Genomic DNA, 20080 nt, shown 5'->3' on the forward strand with positions numbered 1-20080 from the left:
TTTGTGTGTGTGTGTGTGTGTGTGTGTGTGTGTGTGTGTGTGTGAGGAGGGATGGAGCAGGCGGCTACTTTGCGGTTGCCTGGTTCAGCGGCAGCCTGGCTGATGAGAGGGTGAGGCTATCTGGCGCACAGAGGGGCCATAACTGATTGCAGTGAAGCGAGAAAGAAAAAAGAAACAATTGGTTGTTTGACGTCTTCCCCTCCCTGTTCTTATGCCTGTGTCCATCTGCAGTGATGCGCTAGCGCGAAAGGCTCATAGTACACGATTCCCAGAGAGGACGGAGAGTGGGATTCAGGCCCGCCCAGCAGCTGGCCACAAGTGGACTTAGAGCATTCACACGCTCCGACAGTGTCCAAGTGTACCCTCCCACAAGACAAGTGTTAGAAATGACTGCCTCATTTTTCCTTTTTGGTATGGGCGTGTGTGGGGGGAACCAGGCAACAGGCTATGAAAAATATTTACAAGTGCTAAGTGTTGGGTCAGTTGTGTTCACAGCCACTTCTTCCTCCACGACCTTGCGTCTGTACCATGGCGGTCAAGGCCACCGGGGCCTAGCGGATCAAGGCTCTCTCTACGACTTTCCGAGGCACCACACAATGCTTGGCACCAAGAAAAGCAACAGGCTCTCCGCTCTGATCTTCCCAGTCTTCAGAGCATCTCTCTATGTCTTTTGAACTCCGTGGAACTAGTATGATGTCACAGAGGATGAGCTAAGAATTTCTGGTGGGAGAACGAGGAAGGAAAAAAAATAATCTTAACAACCATGAAACACATGGTGTCCATCTGTTACCATACATTCACGTTCTGTTCCCAATCACATCACTGGATCTCAGGCCCCCCTCTACCCCACTGCCCCCCTCCCCATCGAGAAGACTGATCTGAGAACAGGGGCATCGTTTAGATAATCTGAGGCCTGTGGCACGTGATTGGGCTCAAAGAGCTTGTAGTCCACTTCCCTCTGTGGGGCGTCACACCAGGTCTGGAAACACGCAAACCAGATGGACCGAGACAGCACCGCTCAACAGCTGTGCATGTCAAACAGTGGACCTTGTTTCCTTAGCAACCAAGCAGTTGCCTAAATGGCTTCAAGCTGCCCCCGCCTGGGAACCCAGCGCTGGGCGATCTCATGCTTTTCACATTTTTTTTCCCAACTCCCTTTTCCCTGAATCACCAAACCAACCGACTTTTTTACATTTTCCTTTCAAACATAAAAGATCCCCATATCCCCATGCAGTACCACCTACACACAGGCCTGAGCTCCATTGAGTGACTGTGTGGGGCGAGGTTCCTGTTTCCACAGCCTTGTTAGAAGCATTGTGGACTCTGTTGTCAGCACGTAGCGTGTACTCCCAACCATAGCAGACATCAGCTATGTGCTACTGTGGACTCCTGTACCACCACCTGCCCAGAGGACAACAACAAAAAAACACTCTGCCTGCTAGACACTTACTGTATTACCCACTTGCTAGATAATTCTTAAACAATGTCTCCAAAGAGCATGGGTCTTCCTGGGGAGATTTATTACCCTTTTGTCTGTCATCTAAATTTTAAAACAGGGTAAAGGGAGTAGCCTTGAAAGGGCCCAGTGTCTCCTCGCCTTGGTATTGTTCCCAGAGGTTGGCACTCTGTATCTTGTGACATGCACCCGGCGGATTCAGACAGAGTGGCCTTTGTGTGCGCAGGCTGTCTGCTTCTTGCAAAACCTTAACTCTTCACATAATACAAATGCAATTTGTTTGTTGGGCAACCAGTCTCGCCCCACGGGGTGGAAATGAGCCCAGAGTGGTTGGAAAATAGGTTCCAAATTGCTACAGACTGATATGAGAAATTGAGGGAGAAGGGCGGCGGGTGTGGGGGGTTGGGGGTGTGGGGGTTGGGGGGGGAATGACGAGTGGGAGAGAAAAGGGAATGACAGAGAGAAAAATAGAAGAGACAAAAAGGAAATATGACCAGTGGACATCAACAGGAAAAAGGTACAGTTAAAATGATAGAAAAAGGAAATATATTATGTACAGAAACAGTATATGGAATAAACATTCACACACACACACACACAGACACAGACACACACATGCACACACACATACATTGGATGATGAGTAAAGGTATGAGGCAGGTGTGAGCATGAGAGAAACAAACCAGAGAGTGAAAGAGAGCGTTGGTGCTCAGGCTGCGGGGTGCTGGAGTCGTCACTCAGGCCCTGGAGGCGAGCGGTGTACTCTGAGCCCCGGGGGAGGAGGAGGAGGAGGAGGAGGAGGAGGAAGAGGAAGGGTGGGAGGAAGGGAGGGAGGAAGATGATCATGAAGGGGAGCAGACGATGAAGGAGGTTCCCGAACAAAAACAAACCAGGGAGAGAGAGAGAGAGAGAGAAGAAAAAACAATAAGAATTATCTAAATTAGAAGTACACTACAGTCCACTCATTGGTACACAGAGCTTTTTGTGATACTGTTCTAGGTGATATCAGTGAGGTCAAGACTGACAGATGAGCGGCCTACTCCATGCACTTGTCTCACATCTCATGCCTGATGATAAGCAGCTCACATCTGCGGTGGTGGAGCAGTGATGGCAAACGCAGACAAAGTGTTTTCATATCCCCCGCCGGCAGCACGGGACGATAAGCAGAGCCCTCTATCAGTCCCCGCAAGCTCTTAAATCACCCAGGCAAAGTGCATGTGTCAAGAGCTGCCCGCACCAAATCACCCTATTTGCCTACACACACACACACACGCACACACACACACACACACACACACACACACACACACACACACTCTCTCTCTCACACACATAGCGCTCACCAGCCCTCTCACTTAAGCCATCTTTATCTTTCTCAAGAGTCAACAGAGAGACTGAAGCTGCTGTTTTCTCTCCGCCTGCCATAAAAGAAGCTGAAGCGGGCAGGCCACGGCCACTTGGGTCCAGCCTGGAGCCTCTTATCACGGCCATTTCCTCTCCGGTTCCTTATTTTCTCGGCCTCTTCAGACCAGCTGCCTTCTTTGTTGTACTTCTGGGTTTTTGAAGAGGGCTCCTTGAGCCCATAGTTGCCAGTGCTGTGTTTGTTTGAGATAGAGAGGCCCAGCTCTGGTGGAGAGAGTGCCCTTCCTGCCCAACACCCATCTCCGAGAGACTCAGCCGGCTCCTATCTGATGACCTCCAGCCACTCGGCTACAAAGCCTCTCCAGCAGCCGCTTACACAACCCCAGCATGTGTAAATATTTATGATGTGCTTCAATGAGTGATTCTCATGTGGCTGGGGTTGTTTAAATCTCTCACCATTTGCGACTCCAAGAGCCTATTGCTATGTCTTACCACTAGGGGGCACTGATGTAATCAAAACCACTTGGTGAGTACCTTGTGTAAAGTCCTGCTTTATTTTTCTCTCCTTAGATTTTTAGCTGAACAGCACATGGCAGGTTGACTGTTCATTTGTATTCCTGACTAAACATGGCTTCTGTGAGAAAACTAACACTATAACTAAGCATGTCTTCAGTGAGAAAACGAACACTAGTAGCTGTACTCTGGACGACTTTAAAGTTGTACCGAGCAGCTTTGAGACGAAGCAGAGCAGTGAGCCTCTGAGAACAGTGAGTGCTGCTGTACCAGATGCACTGGGCACTTCTGGGCTGGCTGGCTGGCTGGCGTGTCAGAGTAACCCTGCGGCAGCAATGTGCCCTGATTGAGTTGGCAGCACTGCGCACAAAGCCTGCATTGTGACCTCACTCCACTCATGTCAACACCAACGCAAAAAAAAGAAGCAAAAAAAAACAAAAAAACCCTGCTGTACTTCGTGCTGCAAAGTCAAAGTTGCACAGAGCACCCCAAGCAGAATTCTGTTAAAGAAGGTTAGTGAAACCAGTTAGTTGTTTAGGGTGATAAAACATTGAAATAACACAGTGGAATGTGGAGTGAATAAACCCTACAGAGATATTCAGACAGGTGGCTGACAAGGGGCATGCTCTTACCTGCCACACGGTGTGCAACCAGGCCCTCCAGGTTGTAGTCGGGCTCCTCGGGCTGGCTCTCCTTGGGGAGGGGGGAGGAGGAGACTGAGTGGCTGCTGTGGGAGGCTGGGTACGGGGAAGAGGCCTCCTGAGGCTCAGGGGAATGCGACACAGCGCTGGGGGGATACGTGTTGAGGGGCTTCAGCTGCAGCTGGCTGAACGTGGGCGAGGGGCCCGAAGACTGGACCTGTGGAGCGGGGCTGGTCCAGTTCGGTCCGATCACCTCAGTCTCCGTGGGGAATGCGGGGATACCCCCCGGGCCAGGCTGGTACATGACGGTGGGCCTCTGCTGAACCTGCGGCTCGACAGGGCGGCCGGGGGTCTGGACCGGAGACACGTGGGCCTGGGGGGCCACGGCTGCATGGTGGCTGCCCAGAGATGCCCCAACATCAGCCTGGTAGGACGGCCTGGCCTGAGTCTGGGAGAAGGAGGGTTGGGTGGTGACCACGCCGCTGGCATCCCCAGCCCCCGAGGGTGCGCTGTAGGACTTGGGCACGGCCGGCTGCTGCTGCTGCTGCTGCTGCTGCTGCTGCTGCGTCGTCTGTGTGGTCAGCGCGGGGTCCAGGTCCAGCATGAGCATGTTGAGCGCCTCGATGGACTGCTCGATCTCTTGCTGCGAGGTGGCGGCACGCGGGAACTCAGGCAGGCTGTGGCTGTGCAGCGTCGGGCTGAAGTGGACGCCATCGGTCAGCGGCGCCTCGGGCACGCCGTAGTGCTGCCAGACATTGAGGCCGCGCTGGACAGCCTCGCGGCTGCTGGTGGTGCGTGCTGGCGCCTTGGGCAGCGTGCCCCTCTGCTGCAGCGACAGTGCTGGCGGCGGCTCCGAGCCGAAGGACTGTGAGCGGTAGATGCTGCCATTCTGGCTGGCGTAGCCGCTGGACGGTGGGCCCGAGTCGCCCACTCGCTCCTGCGCCGACGACGAGCTGCGGACCAGTGTGAGCGGCTCCTGGGGCCTCTGCTGCTGCTGTTGCTGCTGCTGTTGCTGCTGCTGCTGGGGGCTTTTCTCTATATACGGCCCATCCTGGCCGTTGATGACCGTCTCGGGCTGATAGTACAGGTCAGCGGGTGTAGCCCGGCCCTCGAAGGAGGACAGGGTGCCCAGGCTGTCCACGCTGTTGCCCTCCTGGCTGATGGGCAGGTCGTCGTCCAGGATATCCGTCTCCCGGTCCATGCTGTTGCCGTGGCCGTTCACATGGACCTGGGCGGGCACCAGGTGGAGCATCCCTCCTCCGAGGCTTCCTCCGCCTCCCCCTCCGCCGCCTCCGCTGGCGGGGTACCCGGGCCGGTGCATGGGCTCCTCCAGGCCGCTGAGCAGCTGGTCCAGCTCCTGCTTCTCCTCAGGGCTTAGGGGTTGCTGGAGGGGGGCCAGGGCGGGCGGCTCGCTCGCGAGAGCAGTGGCGGGCGGCTGGCTCACTGCTGCCGGCTGCTGGCTAGCCGCCGGCTCATCGGTGCGGTCGGTCTTGATGGAGGCAGTGGAGTTGCCCGAGTCGCTGCTCACCGACAGGGCGTGGTCACCAGGAGGGAGCGTGTGGTCCGCAGCCGGTAGGGCGTGCTCGACAGCCGCTGGGAGGCCGTTGGCGGTGACAGTGCCGTCCAGGGACTCCGACTTCTTGCGGACTTTGGCGTAGAGGCTACCGTCCAGAGGGCCCTGTGTGTGAATGACGTCTATGGGAGAGAGAGGCAGAGCACATTAGCCCATATGAAACATGTGCTTCACTGCAAGTTACTGGAGCCGGGTGCCCAGCAATGGCCTGTTTGAGGGAGATGAAACGTGTGATGGCACAGGCTGTGGAAAAAGCCAGCTAAAGACTGGCGTGCCAGCTTTTCAACCCTTTAAATCCTAATCATAAACATCTGAGCTTGTTTGTGCATGCCTATATGAAAAGCCTTCGTTGTTTGTTTGTTTTTCTTTGTGTTTGTGACAGCATTTAAACTGTTTAAAGCACCTGCTATAATGTGTCTGTGTTTTCACATTCAATCTCTCTGAAATTAGATGAGTTAGCAAAAGCTAATGTGTTGTATTTGATATAAACATACATATTATGGGTTCTTCTAAAAGATGTGAGCTCTATATTCATGTGGTGGTCACATGTGCCCTGGTGCCAGTTCGTTCTCAGTGAAACAGGAAATGGGACAGTGTTGCCATTAACAACCATCTCTAATCGGGTGCTTTCACAGGCAGTAGCTCCAACCTCCTGTTATTCCCTTCTCTGAATACACCCACATGCACATTCACACACACACACACACACACACACACACACACACACACACACACACACACACACACACACACACACAAAATCTCGCTCTTGCAGGAAACAGTAGACAGTAGCTCAGTCAGATACTCCCTCTCTCCCTAACTTATTTAGTCCCTCTCTTCTCTGTTCTCTCTCTCTGTCTTTCTCTCACTTCGTCACTCTCTCGCTCACTCACACCCCAAGTTGTCCAGGACCCCACCCTTGGGCAGAAAGTCAAAGGGAAGCTCCCAGGAGAACCAGAGTGAGGCCTGTCCAGAGCTATGACTCAGACATGGAAAAATAGCCTCACCAGTAAAGGTTGGAGGCATTTCCTGCCTCCTTGGAATCAAAGCATCATTTCCTACACACACACACACACACACACACACACACACACACACACTCAAATTCACTATAGAAATCTGTTGCTGGGTGGCTGGCCACAATGCACTTAGTGACAATAGGCCCATTGTTGTGTTGTGGTCGGGTCCTGTCACAACACATTATTCTGGACAGTGATCCCCCATAACCAGTAAACCACCATTCAAAGTTCCCACCACCAGCGTTGGCATCATCAGTGCTAATCTTCTCACTGCCCCTCATTCAGCACTGACTCTAATCTAGCCCTGTGTTCATCCTATGACAAGCTAATGGAGTGGGACTGTGTCTGACAGCTGTATACAAGACCTACAGCCAGCCAGCATTCTCTCTTTCTCCTCACTTTCCTTCTGTCTCTCTTTCCCTATCCTTCTCTCTCTCTCTCTCTCTCTCTCTCTCTCTCTAACATAATAACAAACCATTCACTGCTAGGTTGCAAGTACTGTGGGTGCACAGTTCCCATAATGCTTTAGTGCTGTATCTGTTGATCCACAAGTGAGATAAGGCAGCTGGGAACAACATGGAGGAAGAAAGCCGCCTCTCATGGAGGGCGCGGTTGGGCCATGGCACGCTCGGCGAGCCCTGCTCAATGTGCCTCTGTCAGCGCACAGGAGCAGGACGGCCAGCTTACGGGCTCTCATATACAGAGTCGGACACTGCTGCTTTGAGTTACGTAAGCTGGCCTGGGTCGGACTTCACAGCTCGTACAGGGGGGAACTTCATGTTCTGGTCCATAGCTCTCTAGCAATGCTTGCTACTCAGCCTCTTGGGATCTTCACAACAGATATACATGGAGCTGACTTGTTTGGCTTTTACATTTTCCCCAGAATAGGATCTCAAGGGTAACTGGCACCGCCTGAGCACCTCTCATCCGTGACAAGCTAAGGAGGAAAACAAGGCAGTGACATTAAAATGACAGGTTGGGAGCGCAGGCACAGAGAGATCTTAGCCTTCCTGAGTGCTTGTGTCAAGATGGTGGGGTTTTTTGGGGTGGTGGTGGTGGTGGTGGGTGGGTGGGGTCTGGTCTGGATCGGGACGGGACGGGAGCGTCAACACCATCTTGTGTTTACTCAGCCCGGAGGCCGGAGCCCCAAAAGGAGCCTACACTTCTCCCCATCCCAGCAGAGCCACTTCCAATCTGCACTCCGGGCTGACAGCTTCCCCTGCTCTCTATTTGTTTCCTCATCAGCAGGCTGGGCATGGGGCCAGAGCCTCCATGCTTTTTTCCCTTTTTTAAATAGCATCTTCTGGAAAAAGTGAGCTTTTCTCGGGGTCTGTCGGTTCGTTTGGCAGCTGTTGCCCCTGACAACCTTCAGCTTCACTTTCCTCTCGCTCTTTTTTTCTTTCTCTCTCGCTCTCTCTCTCTCTCTCTCTCTCTCTCTCTCTCTCTCTGTCTCTCTCGCTTGACTCCTGCGTCGCCTGTGAGCTTTGTGTTCTCACGAGGACGAGCGCATGAGGAGGGGCCAGGGGTCTGAGAGAGAGCGGCAACCCAAACAAGCAACACCCTTCAGTCCCGTCATCCTCATCCCGCCACCACCCCCATCCAGCCCCCAGCCCCACCAACACCCCCCACGCCCCACATCAGCCGTCTCTGGCGCTCCACAACAGGTTAAAGACCTTTGGCCCGACTGGCTCCCCGTGAGTCAACACTCTCATGTTTTATGACTGCAACATCTCGAAGCGTCTCTCTCACTCTTCATGTGACCGCATCAAGAATGGAAAGTGAGACACCTCAGCCTGGGAAGTGGATCTCTCCTGCTATTTCGGCGATATCCCCCTGTATTATATCACCTGTTCTGCCAGGGCACATGACCCTCCTCATTACACATCAACATCCTCATCATCATAGTCCATCCGCCATATAAATAGCTGAGATGCTAAACACATGGGAAAGCACTTTCAACAAACTTCCACAAAGTTCTGTGAGCAACTGAGCACAAGCAACACAAACACAATTTGTACAAAAACATACAAATACAAGATCCCCCTACCTGCCTTAGTGTCTGTTTAGCTTTAGAAATCCAGTGGAAGAGGAAGTGAGAAGCTCTTTAAAAGTGCCTGTGCCTTTCAGCAGGGGAGCTTCAGCGGCTGAGCATTAGCGGGCTGAACGAGAGGAGGGGGAGTAGCCTTGGCTCGCACTGATTCCCTCCTCCTCCTGCTCCTGAACACTGTCAGGCTCAAGTGCTGCCGGAGCTAGGAGGACTGACACAACTCTCTCTTTCTCTCCTTCTCTTCCTCTTCTCTCTCTCTCTCTCTCTCTCTCTCTCTCTCTTTTGCTCCTCTCTCTGTCTGGGTCTCCCCTCCACCCTAGCGGACACAAAAAGGGTGTGACCAGAGCCTCTCCCAGCTGTGACAGCTAGACATGGCAGACCCTACAGCTCATCTCTCTCTCACTCACACTCTCTCTCTCTCTCTCATGCTCCTTTTCCCCATGTTTTCTTTGCACAGCCTGACACCCCATGCCACACTTAGACATGCATATTGATGTGTGGACACATATGGCCACATGAAAACAGATAAACATGCCTGCAGAGGGAAATACCAGGTTACATACTGACTGTTTTACATTAGCACATAGTAAACACGCACACACACACATACAGAGAGAGAGAGAGAGAGAGAGAGAGAGAGAGAGAGAGAGAGAGAGAGAAAGAGAGAGAGAGAGAGAGAGAGAGAGAGAGAGAGAGAGAGAGAGAGAGAGAGAGAGTGGGTGGAGGGTGGGTGAAAATGAGCTCCACCTAGCACAGGCTCACATCCCAAATGTACATGCAATGGAAAGAGCCACAAACTCCAATGGCTGACATTTTACTAGCGATCAGAATTAGTGGAAAATAAAGGCAAGCTGTGCCTATTCTAGAGGGCCCACACCCAATAAACACACACACACACACACACACACACACACACACACACACACACACACACACACACACACACACACACACACAAAACAGACACACAAAAAAAAAAAAAAAGAGAGGGGGGATGATGAAAAAGTCAAAGAAAAGAGGGTACTTTAAGAAATAATCCATGCAAACACACCACAGAAGTCCCTCAAACCTTACACTGACCTTACAAAAACATATCTGAACCTGTCCACTGCATCTATTAAAATAAGAAACCACTGCCAATCAAACTTTCAGAATAAATAAACACTCTGAGTACCTGCATTTATCATCATATCAAATGCAGATGGAAGGGGACAAAACTGTGCTCTTTACTCACCTTGTGTGACAGTCGACAAACTCTGTCGACTCTGGCTACCTCTAACCTCTAACTGAGCAAAACAACAGCATCAACAGCAACAGTAGCCTTTACAATAGCAAGACTGTCTAAGGAGAAGCAAGGAAAAGAATTATAAAAGTTTCAGCATTCCAAAATATCGAAGAAAACAAGCAATAAACAATTCTCTGCGGCCCCTGTAGCACTGTAATTTTCATAGCGGAAAAACCTGAGCACTATTTTGATCATGTCACGATGGGATAAGAAACCTTCGCCTTGGTAATGGCAATTATTTACAAGCACAGCAGGAGAGCAGTGTGTGTTTCATGAGTGTGTGTGTGTGTGTGTGTGTGTGTGTGTGTGTGTGTGTGTGTGTGTGTGTGTGTGTGTGTGTGTGTGTGAGAGAGAGAGAGGAGGGGTGGGGCAGTAAAGATTTGTGATATGTCTACTTAACAATGCTGTTGATTCCTTTTTTTAGCTTGACATCCCCACAGCTTTGCAGTATCTTATTTCATTTAAATCGACTGATGTCCACTCCAGGCCAGTCAATAGTTCAGCCATTAACCGTACCCTTTGATCCATTACCTCATGCCCACAGGTAGTCCACAAGGACACTAGGGTTGGCCCAGTGCCTACTGAAACCATTAGTCTTTTTACTGGTTAAAGCTGAGTGACCACAAAGAATTACAATTTAACTTGTTGCTTATATTGCATTGTTCTGACACTTGGCTAGTCCCCATCTACAGTACACTGGGGTTGATGAAAGTCAGTCAACATGTGTCCAGACAGTCTGAAGTGTGCGTGTCTGGAGGAGTGGAGTTTGTGGTGTTACTCATATAGAGCAGAGCCTGTGGTGGAGGTGAGTAAGGACCATTCCTGGTAACAGACCCCCAACCCAAACCCAAACCCACACACACACACACATACACAGAGCCAGACACATGTGTAAAATATAGACGGATCAGTACCCTGGGCTGAGCAAGATCTCCTGCCTTGCCTGTTTGATGAGGATACCTGGTGAATGGTGTGACCACTTGCGGCTGCACGCTGGGTGTGAGCCATACCGCAGAGCCATTTCTCACACAGCACCATACATCTCTATTCGGCTGTTATGACATGACATGGACTCGAAGTTCATGTGGGAAAACCAGACACAGAATCCTAATCCCTCAAAACAAAAGCGCCAAGGTGAGGCAACAGCCGAAGGCATCAAGGAACATCCACCATCCATCCATCACATCCACCTGACAAAACATCCCACAAAACAGTGTCCCAGTGTTGTGGCAACAGCGCGAAGACAGTGACTGGGAAAAAAAGCTCCTCAGTGTCGACTGATACACTTCTGCTCAGGTTCATATTTTTTTAGCCCCACGGCCGTAATCATTTACTAAACAGCACAGGAGGAGGGCATGGTGACCAAATCTGTGTGATGTATGGGGCAAACGGTATGGCATGAACTATCCACTGGGTAACAGCGGCAGGTGGAAAGGGTAGGCACGGTGTCAGCAATGCTGACAGGTTCCCCGTCAGATGTATGACATCAGACACGAAAAATGCACCTCTCCAATAGAGACCTATGCAGAGGGACACAGAGCGAGGGAAAGCGAGGAAGAAGGTAACATTATGAAACTTCACCACCATGCCAATCTCAGGGGGGGCCCCATAGAGCGCTAACAAGTCTGATTTATGACTCTCTCTCTTCCTCTTTCTTTCTGTCTGTCTTTCTTTCTTTTTGTCTGTTTGTCTTTTCTCTCTCTCTCTCTCTCTCTCTCACACACACACACACACACACACACACACACACACACACACACACACAGTATACACAGACACAATGACCTCAATCAAATACAGACATAGTTACTCCTTTTATGTGGAGCTGTTAAAGTGTTGAAAGATTAGCCTGTCTCTATTTTTGATGAGAATTCTGCCTTAGTCATCAGTCCTAGTTCATAAGAGTTAATCAAGCACCGCACAGGGAGACAGCGCTGTTATTTATGTAGGTGTCATGGATATGATTAGCCAACATATGACATCTGCAATGCATGGCAACAACAAATCAACAAACATGGACTGCATGTCCAAGTATGGGCACAAGACTTCTGCCTAGCTAGCTGCAATCAAAACTACATCATTCATTATCAGGACATTGCTAAAAAGAAAACAAAAGGCACAGCAACAGAAATATTTACTATACATGATCTATTTTACAGTGTCTTGGGATGAGACTATGTGTGTGTGTGTGTGTGTGTGTGTGTGTGTGTGTGTGTGTGTGTGTGTGTGTGTGTGTGTGTGTGTGTGTGTGTGTGTGCGCCTGCAATAGGCCACGTCAGAGTGAGTTGGTACAGTATGTGTTCGGGATGACAGACCCTGAGCACACACAGCACCTCAGCCTTAACACCTGCTCCTGAAACTATCATGGGAAACAACATCCGGATGCTCCTCCATACAGTACACCTCAGCACTAAGATCTGCCAGGTCCTATTGATAGGCGCTTACTCATACTAATACCTCTTAGTGTGACAAAAGGGGCTCACTGACATGCATAACTAACAACTACTTAAAGTGTCTAGTATCAGAAACTGAAGCTGAAAACAGCTTCTAGATGTCTCTGTGTTACATCATGCAACAGAAAGAGCCACCAGCTCCTGTGGCTGGTATTTTTAAAGGCATCAGCGCTGCTGGAAAATGAAGGTGTGTCTGCACTAGTAGGCGTAGCAAGCGGATATTAGTTTTATAAAGCTGGTGGGTGCGAGCAAGTGAGTGAATGAGCACTGTCTCTGGCTGCGCTAATGTAGCGTGCTCATCCGGAGGCGTCTCTTGAGGGGGGGTGGGGGGTTCTGTGTTGGGAGCTGGGCAGCCGATGCTGGAGCTGGGACGAGACAGGAGGGAAGTGGGGCCTGGATGAGGAGCAGCGGAGGAATCTATCTCAGTGTGAATCTGGCACTGCAGCAAAGCTGGCCTGCCTCTCTGCCGAGTAAGCACTTTGAAATGAAAAAGAACAGAAAAAGCCCCCCCCCCCTTACAAAAAAGAGGGAAAAAGAAGAGGCTGCTGTGTTTGTGCTTATGGCTTTTAGTGCTTCTTCAAAGGAACTTACTTTGCTGTAATGGATGGCTTCAAAGTAGGGAGAAAAAAAATGTCCTTCATTAAAAATGAATGAAGAAGGTTTCAAACTGTTCTTGTGGAGGGAGATGACAGCCTTCAGGATGTGTCTAAGTGCTGAAGTGACGGCCCTGACAGAGGAGTGTGAATGTGTTCAGGTAATCACAACTGAGATGGAGAGAGAGCAGAAGAGCACACTCACTGCCATCCGGCTCTGAGCTGAGGCCAACTCTGCCTCATCACTGCCAATCCCTTTAGCTTCAAAAACTAAATGCTGCACAAAGGCCCTCAAAGGCCTCTCTCTCTTTTCCACCAGCAGACGGGCCCTCGCCGCATGCCCCTCCACACGTCACTGAGTCTGTCAAAGGCCTCATGACCGATTAGGCAGCCTCAACTCGCCTCTCCCCAATTAAACACCTCCCTGCGCACAATTGCACAATTGACAGGCTTGATGACAGGCTATTGCAGCATGGCTCACAAACCCAACAGCCTGAACACAGAACAAATTGCTTGTACAGCTATGGGTTGTGGAGGGATGTTGTTGAAAACACTGGGTTGTCCTTTACAGTGTGAGAGTTCGAGGCGTTCATAGACGCTGTGCTCCGGACCTAACATTTCATTACGGCTGACGTCACATCACAGGAAAAACAATCAAGCTCCGCTGAAAAGAAAAAAGTGCTGGGATTTGGTCCCGGGGCGGATTTGGAAGCGGCACTTTGATCAGCACACAGAGGCTGGCTGTGGTCAGCAGTGGGCCTGGCGACGAGTGACTAGCCATCGTCTCATGCTGCCCAAACCAGAGAGAGAGAGGCTCGCTCCCAAGGGCCTACAGCAAGCAGCTCATTATTTGTCACAGCCAAATTGTCCAGTGGAACATCTGAATAACCCAAGTAAAAATATCTTTCTCATGTACTAAGTCAGGATGAACCAAACATGTTGTGTGGCATTGCTATTTTTCCTGTAAATAAGAAAGGTTAAAAAAGTTTACTGCCCCATTTGCTTTCGCATGCTAATTCATGCAGATTTTGTCGCCACTGAAAGCCTCGTTATTTCAGCCACAGGACAGCAATTACTGGAAGCAATTACCGACAGACAGTAGCAGACAGCAGACAGCTCTAGCAGACAGCATCGCAATCATCCCTTTCACTGGGTCACCTCCAATGTGACTGGAATACGCCCGGTGGAGATGCCAGTGAATCAGCATTTTCATTGTTTTGCTACAAAATTAATCCACTACAGCAGACTACTAAACCCAGGCACATGCCTTAAAAACTGCTGTGCTTTGAAACTCATCAACATTGGAAATATTCACCTCCCCCTCCCCCCTCGACCCATTCAGACAGACATTATCAGTCTACATAAGCGTATTCATGGCACTGCATGTATTTTGCTCCCCTTATTTGAGCCCATACATTAAAAGTAAGAGAACCCAGTGACACCACATAGGAAGGAAGGAGGAGATCATGCTAACTGCCTCTCTGTTTCAAAGTGGCGATTGTGTAAAGCATCCCCTGGGCCAGCTCTATCTCCTCCAGTGTGAGAGCGCACGGCGGAGCACAGGCTGGGCCACTCCACCGCAGAGCCGGCGCTCGTAAATATCAACACTGGGGCCATCTGTCAAAGGTCACGGCGTGCTATTTAGGGGGGGACGATCTGACCCGCGGTGAAGTATGTGCGGAGGTCCTGAGGAATGCAGCCAAACGAGTCCGTCACGTCTTATTAAAAGCAAAGGGTACGACTAAAGTGGGTGGGGTTCTGAGAGAGGGTGCAGGGGAGCTCCTCCTTGCTGTCCACCTTCACGTCCTTCCCAGAAGCAGTTAAAGCCCAAAGGCAAACACCGTGTCCCTCCCCAGCACCCCGGGCAGACGCGCAGCTGAGCCAGGCCCGTCTGGAGAGCAGCTGGAGGCAAGCTGTGGGTGAGAGGGGAAAGGTCACACGTCCCCTTTAGCGCACACTCTGACCTTTTCACCAGAGATGGCTGCGCTGGACCTGCTGCGCCTCTGTATGTCCATCCACCCATACTGCTCCCACTCCCGGGCTCCAAAGCAAGAGCGCATGAGAGAACAAAGAACCAGCCTGTTGGTGTGATGCCCGCCGGACCAGTCATGTTTGCACAGCTACTCATCCATTCTGCCGGGCAGCAATACTGTTTTGTCAGGGGGGCAGCCTCCGATAAGATCAGCCACTTGCTGTTATGCAACTCTCAGTCTGCGTTTAGACTCAAAGCAGTTTAATCCACTAAGCCCCAACAGAAGGCAGGACAGAAGCCGTTTCTATTTACTCAAAAACGTTGAGTCCATTCAACACTGAACACAGTGAGTGTGGCTCCTGTGGCTCAAACCAGGACAACGTGGGCGTCTCAGGAATGCTAGCCCATCACACACCCACGTGCATCAGTACAGAATGTCACAGTTTGTGCTCCTCAATTATCACAGAGCAGAAGAATCAATGTGGTACAGTTACACTTATGCTAACACTTAGCGGACACAAGGGAGACGCTGCGTTCTGTGATAGAGACAAGCTGCTGTCGAGACATAAAGCAGCAGCTCAGAGTCAAGTTGGACGGGACTTCCGAGCTTCCAGGGTCAGAGCCAAAGCTGGGGGGGGCAGCTGGGGCTCCAGGGGTGGGAGGAGAGCATTCTGCACGGCATACCAAAGGGAAACATATGGCTAATGCACAGAGTGAGGGGAAAAGGGTTGGAAAAAAGAAAACAACAATCACAAAACAAACCAATATCCTCAGACCTCGCCGAGACCACACATGTCAACAAGCTGCTCTTTAACGATCCATGAGAGGAAAGTAAAAAGTGGGCACCTTTGGTGTCATGTGTTAACAGGTGGGCCCAGTAAAATAGAGGGGGTTCTGCTGGCTCTTTGACAGTCTTGTCCTACTGTATTACAACCTGCTAAAGCATCTAAATGGAACAGACACCAGTTTTAACACCACAATCCATGATGCAACATGGTCTCTAAAACAGCACAGGTTCAGAATGGGCATGCGTAGTGATAAATGCCCTCAGAGCTGGTTTAGCAGAGCGATTACCCCTAAACCCAAAGAGCCCATCATTCTGGTTCCCTTATTAAACCTGAGTTATAAATGCAGGCATAAATTCCACAGGGTAATTAGCATTAGCAGTGGGAGAGCAAACCTGCTGTCGCGGCTCACTATCCGTCACCAGAGAGGTTTAATTGAAGCCAGCGATACCCGTCTGCTCTGAGCCCATTTATTTATGTTAGAGTTACTCCTTCGCCCGGCTCCCCACACAAACACAGTTTAATGGGGCTGCGCGACTCACAGCTGCTTGCCCAAGCGCTACACAAACACTGCGGTGCCCGGCATGTCTACAACAGGGAGAAAGTTTGTGTGTGTGTGTGTGTGTGTGTGTGTGTGTGTGTGTGTGTGTTTGTGTTTGTGTGTGTGTGTGTGTGTGTGTGTGTGTGTGTGTGTGTGTGTGTGTGTGTGTGTGTGTGTGTGTGTTTCTATTTGTGTGTGTGTGTGTGTGTGTGTTTGTGTGTGTGTGTGTGTCAAGGCATTCCGCTTGGTAAATGGGACAACCACCAGAGCACAACCTGGCAAAACGATCATTTAGCCTGCAAGAGCAGCAGAAAATATTTACTCTGGTGTGGTCAACGCTCTCCCGGATCAGCTCTACTGTGGCTCCACAGAAGCGGGCTATTGATGATGATGTAATTACACTCCAGCCAGAGAGATTCAGAATAAACTTAGGCCAGGCCATCCGATACAGCACCTTGGCCGTCAACTTACTCTAAGTGTCTACAAACACAAGCCGCTTGGCTCAAACAATATGCAAGCCAAAAGCAGAGCTACTTTTCACTTTCACTACAAATCACAAAGAAACATTTTCATATGACATATCTTGTTAGCTGCAATGCTGAAGAGAAAACAGCCTTGGCCTTTGAAAACTTAACTGTAAATCATGGTAACAGCCCAACTCGGACACTAAGTAGAAAGAGATACTTTAATTGATGCTGTTTTCTAAAAAGGCAGAAAGGAGAAATGAGAAATACCTTAGCATCTGCCCAGTGTGCTGTAATGTGTCCCACCTCCTGTGCTCTTCCCCCCCTCACACAGCAGTCCAGTCCTCTGGTTCCACACTGGCTAAAGTAAACTAGAGCTGCTGCAGGAGCAACTGGTGTCTGTTGGTGTCTGTGCGTGTTGTGTGTGACTGGCTGACAGGCAGCAGCTCTAAACCGACTGGCTCCCCCTCCAGTGACAGACAACAAAAAGGGCTTTTACAGTCCTGGGCAGAGAGAGGCTGGGTCTGGAGCAGGAGCTGGAGCTGTGGCCTCGCCGTTCCCACTGACCGTCAGCGCATCTCGGCTCCCTCCTCGTCTAACCCTCCTCGTCTAATCGCAAGTCCCTGTCGCCACGCTTCTCACTCCCAACTATTCCAGAAATGCTGCGGGCTGTGCCTTGGTCAAATATGGGTAAACAAGACCTCCCCCCTGCTCCCCCTTAGCCATCGCCAGAACCCTGCCAGTAGTCTGCCAGAAAACAGAGTCCAAATCAGAAAACATTCTACTTATATGGGGGTGGCTTGGCCTGCTCCTTGCTGTCTACCACTATCAGAGCGCAGGCCTTCATTATACAGATGACTGCCTCAATTCTGGCCACTCTGCCAGCTGTGTTTCATTAAGATCTGAATGAGATATTGAAATTAAAGTCAGTGATTTACACAACAATTTTATTCTGGTGACTAGATTGGTAATTAGAATACATTTTTTCATACAAAGCAGTAAACCAAGCAGAGAACAACAAGGACACAACATGTATGATATCCCAAAAGGAAATGTGATAATAGAGATTGCAGTGTTGCGTAAGATCATCAAGGAGTATCTGAGGGCAGATACTATAGCTTATACGGAGAAAGCTGCTCTTTCCACATGAGGAACAGCTTTTGCTTGGAGTGACGGGCCGTATAGCTGTCAGCTGGCTGAGATAAACACCCTGACAGGCAAGGTTCAGTGGACACAGCGGACCCTAAGAGGCCAGAGACTGGCCTTGCAGAGGGCTAACCTTGCCTCTGGCAGCTGCGGCGCACCGAGGCTGAATCTGAGGTCAAAGCAATGAGATCCAGATAAGACATCTATAACCAAGCTATTACTGTGTCATGGTGGATTTGCGATTCATCATCATTACGGTATCTGCAGCAGGCGTTAGCTAAAGCTGAGTCATTTGTGCTGAGGCCTGTTTTGATTGTGTTAAGTATTGGGACCTGATGAGATACATATGAGCTACAGGAGACAATTACAGTTATTATCTTCAGCTTTTGTGTCTTAGTTTACAGAAGAGAAGATATTTCTGGTCCGTTTATCTAGTCTGTCAACTGTGCCGTTTTTCACCAAAACAAGCAGCAACGAAAATAGATTAAAAGCAGTTCACAGATCGATTGGCCCTCCGTGAGCGTCGTTGTCTTCCCTCTCTCTTCCCCGCCGAGTGCTCCCAGTCTCTATTGACCTGCTCCGTTGGGTAATGAGCCTTTGGTGCTCAGCTCCCGCTCGCTCACTCCTTTCCCTCAATACTGCAGTCCTGAGCGAGCTCTTTTCTCTGCAGACTAATCACAGGAGTCGAATAGCCATTGAATCTCTGCGCACTCTCCGTCCGTGCTTCCCTTGTTGGAGACTAAACACTCCAGAGTGGGGGCATTGTATCTGGCTGCGCCGCTCCCCTGCCATTCTGTTTTCTGGGCACGTTTTAAAGAAAACATGCAGTTAGACTTACTAATTACCTCGTCAAGGCGGGCTAATGAGCCCTTGAGCTGGCAGAGAGCAAATTTAATTGCGGTGGGCTTTTCCAAACACCAGAATTTCCTGCGTCTCATTTGTTGTGCTATTACCCGCAATCTCTCTCTCTCTTTCTCTCTCTCTCCCTGAAATACACTCATTTTTCAAATGGCAAGGCTTCAAGCTTGGCAAGGTGAAGTCATGGCGAAGCACAATGGCATGACGTCCGTCTGCTTATCTCCACTCTGGAATCAACTTAACTGGCCCCAACGCTTGAATGGGACTGTTTGTCAATGTGCGATACGAGTTGGAATTCATGTGCAAATGTGCCCTTTCTGTTCAGCACCATTGGCTGCCCGTCAGAGATGGCAAAAGTACTCACTTTCCATCCTCAAGTAGAAGTACAAATACTTGTGTTAAAAAATACTCTGGTAAAAGTAGAAGTACTGGTTTAACTTCTTTACTCAAGTAAAAGTAACAAAGTACAGGCTTGGAAATGTACTTAAAGTATAAAAGTAAAAGTAGTCTTGTGAATGACAACCATTTTTTATGCAACAGCACCTGGATCACACAAATGTTACCAGAGTGCAAGAGTGCCAGTCTCTTTTTTTAAATCTTCCCATAACCTGTTTGGCCATTTATTGGCTTGAATTGGATGACTACACAAAATGGAAAAATTACACAAAAGGCTCTATTTATGCATTTTCTTTGTTGGCTTCATGTGTTTGTATAAGATGGATCTGCACAACTAATATTGGATAAAACAACATGAATATTTAATTCCTATGGATTCCTGTGAATATTTCAAGACCAGGAATGTAGTGGTAAAATAAGAGGTGGGTAAACTATGAATTCTGTGATCACAGTAAGGTATCAGATTTTTAGAAAAGGCATTCAGAACATGTTTGATGATGGTGCAGTTATTGTCAAATGTTTATAACAAGTGGCATTAAGTGGTTCATAGAGTGTTTATGAGTGTACATATTGTTATTGTGGATAATACAGTGTGATTTTTAAATGCTAACAGTTGTAATCGGTGAATAAACTCTTTTGAGAGGTGGATAAACTCTAATAAGAGGTGGAGAAACTACCTCACTAATTTCACCACTAATTTCAGTGGTGGGTAAACTGTGTTTAGTCTGCTTGCGTTTAGCGGCCTCCACTAGCCTACATCCCTGTTGAAGACCCAAGGCTGCATCTAGCCTACTTATTGCTAAGGATATAGGCTACACTGCAGCTAGAAGTTAGGGAAGCACCAAAGGCGAGAAGAGGAGGGCATTAGGCTATTGACTAAATTTAATTGAGACATAGGCTACTACTACGTGCTAACGTTAACGTTACTGGCATCAAGCTGCAATGATTTGCCGCGAATGAATGCCGCCCAAATCGA

At 49.6% G+C, this 20080-nt stretch overlaps 1 protein-coding gene across 1 annotated transcript in view; it reads right to left on the reverse strand.

The window, feature by feature from the left end:
- The window catches only part of tns1b (tensin 1b), a 174124-nt gene that overhangs the window by 18483 nt on the left and 135561 nt on the right, over positions 1-20080 (reverse strand). The window contains exons 18-19 of the mRNA XM_048240077.1: positions 3964-5667; positions 2140-2220 (exon numbers count right to left, since the gene is read on the reverse strand). Of these exons, the coding sequence (XP_048096034.1) occupies positions 2140-2220; positions 3964-5667 (1785 nt within the window). The remainder of the gene's footprint in view (positions 1-2139; positions 2221-3963; positions 5668-20080) is intronic.

The sequence above is a fragment of the Alosa alosa genome, chromosome 3, assembly GCF_017589495.1.
Source record: "Alosa alosa isolate M-15738 ecotype Scorff River chromosome 3, AALO_Geno_1.1, whole genome shotgun sequence".
NCBI classification, from domain to species: Eukaryota; Metazoa; Chordata; class Actinopteri; order Clupeiformes; family Clupeidae; genus Alosa; species Alosa alosa.